Genomic DNA, 11185 nt, shown 5'->3' with positions numbered 1-11185 from the left:
CATCTAAATAAACAAAACAAAACAGGTTCAGAAAATCTCTTAATACGTTGTTAATGAGACACTGAAATACCGCGGGCGCGTTCGTTAGCCCAAATGGCATGACCAGGTATTCGAAGTGCCCTAATGGGGTCTTGAATGCTGTTTTCCATTCGTCCCCCTCACGAATACGGACCAGATGGTAAGCGCTTCGTAAATCGAGTTTGGAGAATATAGTGGCGGATTGGAGGGGGGCGAACGCTGAATCTAATAACGGAAGTGGGTATTTGTTCTTGATGGTGATTTCGTTCAGACCCCGATAATCAACACACGGGCGTAACGTCTTGTCTTTCTTCTCGATAAAGAAGAATCCGGCCCCCAGTGGGGATTTAGACGGCCGAATGAGGCCAGCCGCGAGTGAGCTATCAATATATTCTCTCAGCGCCTCTTGTTCCGGCTGAGAGACCTGATATAAACGGGAATTCGGGAGTGGGGCGTTCTCTATCAGGTCGATGGCGCGGTCGTACAGCCGGTGAGGTGGCAATGACTGGGCACGGTCTTTACTAAATACTTGGCGCATGTCATGGTAAATACGCGGAACTTTGTCCAAACAAATAATTTCTGGTGGCTCGTTACGGGTCGGCCCTCTCTTTTCTGCCGCCGAGCGCAAACAGTGAGTATAGCAAAATGCGCTCCAACTCTCGATTGCCGGACGTTCCCAGGAAATGACAGGGTTGTGTTCGCGCAGCCACGGCAACCCCAACACTAACGGTACCGATCGAGACCGCACGAGATTGAATCTACGGTATTCGATGTGATTGCCTGATAATTTTAGTTTCACCGGCGCGGTGATTTCTTTCACTTCCGCCAGGAGTCGCCCGTCAAGATCGTGAACCCGCTTTGTCTCTCTTAGGACCTCAACCTGGCAACCCAGTTCCTTAGCTAGGCTGGGGTCTACAAAACAATTGTCCGCCCCAGAGTCCACCAAGGCCCGAACAGAAATGACCCGTAACGGACCATAAAGAGTTCCGTCCAACTCGAGTCTTGGTGGATGTCCAGGATGGACCTCCTCCCGTCTCGACTCACGTGACGCAGTATCGGGCACAAACTCACAGTTTTCGGGGCGCCCGGACGGGCGGGCCGGTGTCGAGGAACAGTTGGAAACCCGGTGTCCAGGTTGGCCGCAGTAGAAGCAGGCTCGATCCCGAATCCGACGCTCTCTCTCCGCTGGTCCCAGGCATCCGCCTCCCAGTTGCATGGGCTCCTCCTCTGCGTCGGCTGGATCGGAACACGAATGAAGCTCGGGTCCGGGTGGTCGCCAGGACTTGTGCTCAGCCGGCCGACGACCCGTACGTCGGGGTGGAACACGGGTAGTTCCTCGCTCTTCCATACGTTCCCTCTCACGCTCTCGCATGCGGTTGTCCACAATGAGGGCCAAATCGATGAGCTCCTCCAAGTTGTTGCTATCGTCGCGGGTTGCCAGTTCGTCCTTTAACGCAGCACTTAACCCGCGGCGAAACAAACCACACAGGGCGCGGTCCCCGTAACCGCTACGGGCGGCCAAAATGCGAAATGAGATGGAGTATTCGGCAACGGATTGTCGTCCTTGCCGAATAGCTAATAGCCGACCTTCGGCCTCCCTTCCCATAACCGGATGTTGAAATACGCGACGGAACTCGGCGACAAACTCTGGGTAGGAAGACCGAAGCCCGGGTTGAGCATTGCTGATCTCTACTGCCCAAGACGCCGCCTGACCAGTCAACAGGCTCATAATAAACGCCACCTTCGTGCTATCTCTTTCGTACGTAGCTGGTTGTTGGTCGAATATTAGAGAGCACTGGTGTAAAAATTGCTTGCAGAGAGCCTGCTCTCCCCCGTAGCGAGGGGGGTGGGGGAGATTGGGCTCTCGCCCCATGATCAGGGAAGAGGGTGTCCCGAATGAAGCCGCCGGGACCCTTGGGGGTGGCGTTTCTCGGGGGGTCGCGTGTTCCCCTTGGGAACACAATATTTCCAGCCGCTGGGCTAGGACGGCGACTGCCTCCCGGAGCTCCGTGAGCTCCTGTCGTTGCTGGCCCACTAATTGCCCCTGGCTGGTCAAGGCGGTCATGATCTTGTTAATGTCTACAGGATCCATTTTGGTGGGAGTATTCTGTTACGGACTCGGGTAAACCGAGTTAGGGAGTTAGGGAAAAAACGTAGACAAAAACAAGGTCTCCGATGTAAAGACAATTTAATGTCCAAATCGAACCGAAAATAAGCGAGAACATAAAGCGCTGGTCCACAATGAGGACCAGGAGGTAAATCAAAAACGACTAACAAAAGGTGCTTGCACAAAAGAGCAAGAAAAGGAAAGTAAAGCCCACAAACTACGAAGGAAAAACAATGTAACACTTGGTACACGCAAGAAAAGCCAGATCATCAAAACAAAATGGTACTTACACACAAACTTGGTACCGAGACTACACGCGAAAACACGACGAGGTCAAAAGCCACTAGTCAATGAGCAATGAGGTTAGCAATGCCATAAACAATACACCCACAACAGGTGTAGAACGTAGGAGTCCTTAAATAGTGTCTCTATTGATTAATGATTGCCAGCAGGTGTGCTAGGGAGACCGCTCCTGCCACGTGCTGGCCAGACCGAAAAACCGAAATGTGACACAGATAATGTTTAGGGCAGCAGAGAAGGACTTATTTCGAAACCCGGTGGTCAAAGCACTGGCCCGCAGTCATCTGACTTACATTAATAAATAGCATTCTAAACATGAAACAATATCTCTTCAAGTGCACACTTATTTGCTCGTAGTCTAGCAATCTGCTTCCCAGAGTTACCCCCCTGGCCCAACAAACCGCAGAGGAGTTATCTTGTTGATTTATATTCGTATGGAAACAGAACAAAGAACATATCGAAAGGTTGCAGGTTTACAGTTCACACAAGGGCACACAGAATACCGGAATCAAACACAAATACAGCAAAAGATAAGTGATTTGAATATAAAGGCTGAATAATAACGCTAATAGATATTGAGATACGATATTGTTGCAAACAATGTTCTTTAATTGATATGTAATTTGTCACGTTGTGCCCGAAGCGACAGAGCAATCACTTCGTGCGCATCAAACTGGAGATAAGTGGATCACCGAAATAGCAGATACAGAAAGGAACTTTGTCACAAAAATGATATTTATTACAACACAAAATCCCCGTCTAAACGGAGAACAAAAAACGCTGGTCAAAAAGAGAACCAGGAAATAATTGTAACGAGGCAACAGAAAATGCTTGCGGGAAAAAAAAGAGAATTTAGGAAAAATACCATGATCACTCACGAGAGGAGATCTAGGAACGCAACAATTGTCAATAATCTTTAAGGCAATGTTTTAACCGAGAAGGAATAGGCAATAGCAATGGCACGGCGTGGAATACTCCGCCTAAATATAGCAGGTGCAATCGCCTACAAATGGTTGGCAGCTGTGCAGGCGGCAAGCAAGAACGCCTGTCCCCTGCTGTCAAATATGGAACGTGACATAATCCAAGTCATTGCTTTAATGACATGATACGAACGTGATGTTATCGTTTTGGTGTTTGTTCCACAGCAGCCTACAATTGACTTGGACTGCGTCATTGGCGCACCCATAATCAGTCAGCTGTAGGACAAAAACACTTCCTGCTCAAGAAATGACGAGGGTCATTGTTGGGCCGGTATGCAATGACCGTTCTGTTTTCTGAAACGTTTATGCTGTTCATATTGGCAGGGCGATGGAGCCTATCCCGGCTGACTTTGGACCCAGTGCGGACGATAACCTGAACTTATCATTATTCAACTGTAGCGAACGCATAGACAACCATTCAAACTCCAATCACCCATCACTGAGTGGAAACTGAACCCTCCACATACGTCAGGCAAGTGAGCAATTAAGCTGTCAGTGACTGGTATGCAAAAGATCCGATTTAATTAACCGTTGCTTGTCCATTTCACTCATCCTTTTGAGACCTGCTATTTTCTAATTGTCTCCTGTGATTCAACTGCGTGGTATAATCAGAGCGGAATGCAGCGTACTTTTTTATGAGCGTTCTCGCCGAATCAGTCGGAACCATTGTCACTTCTCAAATTTGATGTGCTGTAATGGTGACAGCAAAAGTACACTTGTTGTGCTACTTCAAGAATGAGGAACTGACCATAGATTTCATCTCCTAACCAACCAGGTAGTTTGACATTCCGAGACTGTCACCCGATGTATATAAGGACGGCTCGTTGTCGGCGTCAGCATCAAGCGTCACACACTGCGACAAAGGTAACGATGCATTTCACCACATCTGCTTCACCGCTTTACAAAGTAATGCTGCAATTTTATTGTTAATATTTTGACACATCATTATTTTTATTTTATTTTTTTCTGTCGGTGCGAAGATGCAATTTGCTCTTCGCTCGTTGTTCCTCCTTTGCGGGATCAGTGTACTGTTGTCTGGAGTCGTAAGTCAAACTCTCACCTACTGACCTCAGTAAAAATACATAGTCACTATCGTGCTTGGGTTATTGTTGACTTCAGTTGTTTCCCGTTGTGCAGTCTGCTTGTAAATATCTTTTTCTTCTTGGCAGTGGTCTAAACCTACCGTTATTGTAAAAGGTCGGTAGCCGTGCCTCGAACACTTTTCTAAATCCCTTTGCTTTGTCTGCATTTGACGGCGTATTTGATTGACATATCTTGGAAATGCAAATTGTGCTGCAGGCAATAACTGTCCTATTGGCTGGACTCAGTTGGACTGCTACTGTTACATCTATGAAGACGAGGGCAGAAGCTTTGCAGATGCCGAGGTATGGGAAGACTTTGGCACAAGCACGTGACGTATCTGTAAACCAGTTAGCTGCCTTTCCAAGCAGCGACCCATCAATTTTCTCTCGATTGAACACTTTGTTCCAGAGTCCAAATGTCTTATCTGATTGATCAAAAGAGTGAAATGATCCTTTTGTTTTCCTTCCCCTCAATCAGAGCATCTGCAACATTCTAGGTGGGAATCTGGTCTCCATTCACAGCGCCCTGGAAAATGCTTTCATTCTTGAACTGATTCGGGCGGGTAATAATGACGACGAAGCCTGGATCGGTCTCCATGATGCAATTCAGGTGAAAGATTAAAAGTTCGGCCTGAGTCATTTCAGTGAGCCCTCCAATCTCATTCTTATCGCCAGCTTAGAGGAAAGACGCTCATTGATATTTGATGTTGCCTCACAGAATGATGACTTTGTATGGACTGATGGCTCAGATACTGAGTTCACCAACTTTGACGTTCTTGGATCAGAGCCTGATCAGACTGGTGGATGTGTGCACATGGATGAAAACGGTAGGTAAAATCAATGATCAAAACTCACTTCGTCGATCCTGCTGTCATACTTACCGGTACATATGAATTTCTTACAGCTGGACTTTGGGAGGATGCGCTTTGCTCAGATCAGAGCCCGTACGTTTGCATCAGAGATGTGCTCCATCACTAAAAATGGATTTGTGTACAGTAATACCTGATGCATGAGAAAATATGCAACTTTAGTGGGGCCTTCGTACATGTGGGTTTTGTTATCAACTCTTCTTTTCATCTTCCTTAATGCACATTTTTTACTGTGGAAACAAATTTATAAGAGCATCATTGTACTTAATGAAGAACTGTCTGCACCCAAATATGTGTTTGTACCTTCTTTTTCGAACTTCAGATTCAATCAGCCAATCAGATCAATTGATGTGATTGAAAAATAACCTCATCATTCTCGTCCCGAGCCCACCATGGTTGGTGCCTTAAAAAGGGCCGCACGGGTAAACGTGTGTGCCATATTTTACATTTCACTTTTCCAATAAGGCAGATAACATTAAAATGCATTCACCTTTCTCTCACTTCTTGATGTGTCTTTCAAAATAAAATGCAATCGCAGATGGATCTGCCTGCACGCTTTGGTTATTGGAAAAAAAACACATCATGACAAGACCCGCCCCTCGAAATTGCATTTGAAAGTGGATTGATTTGAAAAAGCGCAAATCATTTCTCTGGAGGCACAGTGGGAAAGCCTTCGTGGAAAATGGGAATATTTAGAGGCTAAAAATAAGAATCTTACGGATGTGAGACAATGTGAAGATGCCTTTTTTATGACGAATGCAAGTTGTATCACGCAAGATGTATTCAAATGTGCGCAAGGGCGGCCCAAGTCGGGTTTTGTTATATTCGCAGACGCTTAGGGCTTGCCACAGTTTGAAGCAAGCATTTTGCACTGTTGTGGGTGTGGACACACCTGACTTCAATCGTCGCCAATCAATGCAAGAAAGAGGCAATGTACATTTGTATGGAACCGCAAGCAGACCTCCACGGAGCAATGATGTAAAGACGGCCAGGGAGATCACGGCACTTGGAGCGTCCATGGTGGATTCATGAACAAAAGGACTCAAAACCTTCCTTTATGGAATTTTTTTTCCTAGCAGATTTTTTTTAACCTCTTATTTGTTGTTTGTTGTTTTGTTGCTTATTTACTGTTGCATGTGCTATGCACTTTGAGATTTGTCTCCAAATGTCAACAGTGTTACAAAAAAAAAAAGATGATTATGGTGATGATTATTTTTTATTATTATTATTATCATCCATCCATCCATTTTCTGATCCTCACGAGGGTCGCAGGGCGTGCTGGAGCCTATGTCTGCTGTCTTCAGGAAGTAGGTGGGCGGCACTCTTAACCAGTTGCCCGCCAATTGAATGAGTATCTTTTTGATAGGTCAAAGTCGGGGTCTTAACATTCATAAGACAATCTGAGTGTTCAAACTCTCTATGAAGGATCAAACTAAAAGTCTCACGGCATAAGACAATTTGAAGGATCGAAATGAGTCGTACAGCTGTGAGACAATTTGAAGTTTCAAAGCAAGAGCCTTTTAACCACAAAATAGTTTGAAAGCTCAAATTAAGATTCTCAAAGCGGTGAGACAATTTTATCGATGAAAATAAGTTCTTTTGAAGGATCAAAGCTAACGTTCTTTCAGCTGCGAGAATTTGAAGGCTCATGGTTCGTCTTTTTGAAGATCGATAAAACAGTCTTGGAGCCGTGAGACAATGTGAAGGATGAAAGTAAGGGAATTATTTGTGGAAGACAAGCTGAAGGATCCACACAAGAGTCATTCAGCTGCAAATTATTTTTTTAAAGGTCAAGGAGCCTTTTAAAAAAAATAGAGTAAGAGTCCTATGGCCATAAGACAATTTGTAAGCTCAAAGTAAATGTGTTTTTTGGGGATCAAAAAATATTGCTACTGTAAAGCAATTTGAAAGATCAAAGCAAGACTCCTACAGCTGTGAGCAATGTAAAAAACCCTATATTAGTTTCGCAATGGAGAAATTCCCAATTCACAGCAGCAAAGTTATGAAAGGAAGAAGTACAACAACAAAATGTAGGAGCTGCTGGAAAGGCAACCACTCTCACGCCGCCATTTTGAAGTCAAAATAACAAAAATAACACAACACAACACATAGGACACAGACCGTCGTCTTCACCAATTTTCTGCATACACTTTTGTAGCCACCCTAGGGGCAGCCACTAGTGGCACCCTTTTATTAAGTTGTCAGAGAAGGGAAAGTGTGTCAATTTATAAAAATCTATTTGAGGTAGGGTGCACTACTTAAGGTCACAGTGAGATTGGCAACAGCAGACTCTAGTTAGAGTCAAGGGGAAACCTCCAACAGGAAGAAGACACACTGACTGAGGTTTTTATAAAAAAAATATATTGAGTGAATATTTACAATAGCAGAAGATGGGAAACTGAAACAGACTGCATAAAGATGAACAAGGAAAAAACATACAGTAAGTTAAATTGTTATCAGTTCTTATCAGTAGTTGTTTTGGTATCAGCTCTGACCCATAAAAACACGTCTGAGATCTCAGATTCAACAAAAAAAGAGGGAAATCCTTTCAACAGTCCTACCACCCTCCAGGGGACGGGTGGCTTTGAAGTCCGAGATGTCCTTCACCAACGTCCCACGTGGCATCCAACCTCCAGACTACGTAGTCCAATCTTTTGATGGTCTATGAGTCCCCCAAAAAAAACAGCCTGCACAAGATGCGCAAGGCATTCACTAAACGTGGCAATAATCGGCTAGGGAAAATAATGATTTTTAAAAATTGGCTCGAACGAAGGCCACAGGGCTATTCGCCGTGAGCACGTTAGCTTATCTCGATGCTAATACACTTCCTATGGAGCGCACGTGTCGGTACAATGGTTTATCCCTTTTTCTTTCTTTTATAACGGCACAGTGTTAAGGAATTATTCCGCTAGAAGTAGTAGTAGAACATTGTTGATGAATTTCATCTTGCTATGAGAACTATTGACACTAGTCTCTGTCCTGAACATTTGCTTGTACTTAAAACAAAGAGTGTAGGGTGAAGTTGGGGCCCTAATTCCCCTTGAGTGATTAACAGCCCCCTGGCTATCTTCTTTCCGCCTCCCACTTCGTAAAAGTCCCTCAAGGCTGCCAAGTGCCTTCGAGGAGTAAACCTAGTCTCAAGGTCTGTGAACCAGCAGATATGGTCTGCACTTTGTCAAAATGCCAAGATCGAACTTTGCTTGACTTTCTTTGTTTCAGATTTTTACATAAGGGGAAGGACTGCCCGCCCCTAATTAACATAATTAACATACTATGCCTATATGTACGTGTGACTGAAGTTGCTCGGGGCTTCCTGATGAAATCTGAGACTCACAGGAGCCCGAATCGATTCGTGTTGCGTTGCGATAAACTGAAGAAAAGACTACGTGGTGTTGGGTCTTCTTCCACCTTATAGAGAGATAAAAGAATCTGTAACCAAGGAAGGGCCAAGAGCAAATTGACAGCTCCCATTCCTCAACACACAGTTATATCTTATATCAACAGAACAACAATCTCCATTTTCACCAACTTCATTCCTGACTGTTTTTTTTATGTTACAATCGAATGCTAGGAATGCTAATCGGACATATTCAACAAAAGACACTCACCAGGAACGTTATCTCTTCTAAACCCTTCTCTTGCCTTGGAAAGAAAAAAAAAGATTGCCACAGGATTTAACTTTACTATCTTGTACAGGTAGAGGATCAAGGACAAGTTTTCATTTATCATTCTTTGTTTCGACCCGCCTGGGAAAGTGCGAGAATGTTCTGTCTCTCTCGCTAACTTCCTCGCTCCAAGCGCTGCGGTGCGTTCATCGTCCCTCGGAAACAGCAGCGTCACAAACAAATATCACCCTACAGAAACTAACAATAAAATAACGGTCTTATCAAGGCTCGGTTACACTTTGTTGTCTGAAGTGGTTATAGATGAAAGGGGAGAGGATCAAAGTGTCCTTTCACTAGTGGATCACAGACGTCATGCTGAAAATGTGCACACGTCTGCTACAAGCTAAGTTTTGAAAGCAAACACAAAGCTGTGGCGCCCATTGATGAAAAGAGATTAGTTCACTTCTCCTGTCCCACGTAATCCGCTTCAAACTCCAAGCCGCGACTCCCAGTTCCAAATCCGCATCGGCGCTCTGCGGTAACGCTACTTCTCATCGTCGGCTCCTCAAGACTTACATCCATCCAGCCGCAGACCATTCAACAGCACCGATCTCTCCGCTGAACAAAGCGGGGCTGTGAAAAATGCTGCCCATTACAGGCGCAAGACACAAGCGCCCCGGGACTGTCCAGCAACGACAGTCAAATGGCGCCGACATTCCTCCCAGTCAAAAACAGTGCTGGTATACCCATGCTGCCGAGAAGGCGCAACCACCAAGCGCAGTCTCCTCCGTGATGAATATGGTGGCCAAAAAAATCAGAAAAAAGTCCACATCACGTCCACACGACGTAACAACAAACGCAAAGTGACAAAACAAACACAAAAACATCCAAAAAAAAGCAAGGCTCATGAGAGCACTTGCTGACAGCTCCCTACTCAGGCACCATCTTGACTTCCTTGGATACGATACAATACAATACAATACAATACATGCTGATTTATATAGCGCTTTCACAACAGCGGCAGCTGTAACAAAGCGCTTTACAAAACAGTTAACATAACGTAAAATAATAAACACAACACATAACATAAAACACGGACAGTCATGCAGTTCTAACCACTTTTCCATCACATGCTTTGTAGTTTGAAGCAGTTTCAGATGAAAGAGGAGAGAATCAAAGTTTCCTTTAACCAGTGGATTAGAGACGTCATGCTCAAAATGTGCACACGTCGCCTACAAGCTAAGTTTCAAAGTCAACAAGAAGCTGTAGCATCCATTGACGAAAAAAGAGATTGGTTCACTTCTCCTGTCCCATGGAAATCCATTTCAATTCCAAGCGGCGACTCACGGTTCCAAATACGCATCGGCGCTCTTCGCCAACGCTCCTCTCTCCTCATGCTCAACTTCAGCGGCCATCCATCCAGCCGCACCAACGCAGACTGTCCAACAGCGCTGACATAGCCACTGAACAAATCGGGGTTGTGAAAAATGCTGCCCATTACTGCCGCAAAAAACACAAGCGCCCCAGGTCTGTCCAGCACCGACAGTCAATGGCGCCGACATTCCTCCCAATCAAAATCTGTGCTGGTACAGGCGTGCTGCCGAGAAGGCGCAACCACCAAGCACAGATACTGCTCCTTTGACGAATGTCGTGGCCAAAAAGCGCTGAAAACAGTCCATATCAGGTCCACACAATGAAACAACAAACAACATGTGACAAAACAAAAGACAAAAACGGCAAAAAAAGAACAAAAAAGCAAGGCTCTTGAAGAGCACTTGCCGAAGGCTGCCTACTCGGGCGCCATCTTGGGGAAAAAAAAAAATCAAGAGCTTAAAAGTTTTTCTTGAGGTGTCAATGTAGTAGTCTTGTGGCATGAGACCATTTGAAGGCTCAACGTAAGAGTCTTACAGCACCGAGACAAGCAAGACACTTTAGAGCAGTGATAGGCAAACTACGGCCCGTGGGCCAGATCCGGCCCGTTGGGCTTTTTAATCCAGCCCGCCGAAGATTGGTTCAGAATACAGTACAAGGTTTGATGTGAATTCCCGCAATTTATTGCATTTGTACTTGCAATGACTGGCGTTCAACACCAGGTGGCGCTGTGACTTTATTTTCCAGTGCCTGTACCCTGAAAGAAAGAGAGAGAGAGTACTCTATAGAGCGAGCCATTTCCAATTCAGTAATCCAGGCATGTCCAAAGTCCGGCCCGGGGGCCAAATCCGGC

General features: G+C 45.2%; 1 protein-coding gene across 1 annotated transcript; it reads left to right on the top strand.

The window, feature by feature from the left end:
* The first annotated feature begins 4173 nt into the window (after positions 1-4173).
* LOC127595474 (echinoidin-like) lies at positions 4174-5646 on the top strand. Its single transcript, XM_052057002.1, has 7 exons — positions 4174-4269; positions 4386-4448; positions 4575-4602; positions 4705-4790; positions 4966-5097; positions 5206-5314; positions 5392-5646. Exons 1-7 carry the CDS (start codon positions 4210-4212, stop codon positions 5463-5465), a joined length of 552 nt encoding a protein of 183 aa, XP_051912962.1. The 5' UTR covers positions 4174-4209; the 3' UTR covers positions 5466-5646.
* The last annotated feature ends 5539 nt before the right edge of the window (positions 5647-11185 follow it).

Source organism: Hippocampus zosterae, chromosome 2 (genome assembly GCF_025434085.1).
Source record: "Hippocampus zosterae strain Florida chromosome 2, ASM2543408v3, whole genome shotgun sequence".
Lineage (NCBI taxonomy): Eukaryota > Metazoa > Chordata > Actinopteri > Syngnathiformes > Syngnathidae > Hippocampus > Hippocampus zosterae.
This window is presented reverse-complemented; position numbering and strand designations above follow the sequence as displayed.

Excerpts from the sequence above, each read along its gene's own strand:
- LOC127595474 (XM_052057002.1), top strand. The coding sequence starts at position 4,210 with ATGTATATAAGGACGGCTCGTTGTCGGCGTCAGCATCAAGCGTCACAC. Across the intron at positions 4,791-4,965 it reads GAAGCTTTGCAGATGCCGAG|AGCATCTGCAACATTCTAGG; the intron begins GTATGGGAAGAC and ends CCCCTCAATCAG. Across the intron at positions 5,315-5,391 it reads TGTGCACATGGATGAAAACG|CTGGACTTTGGGAGGATGCG; the intron begins GTAGGTAAAATC and ends AATTTCTTACAG.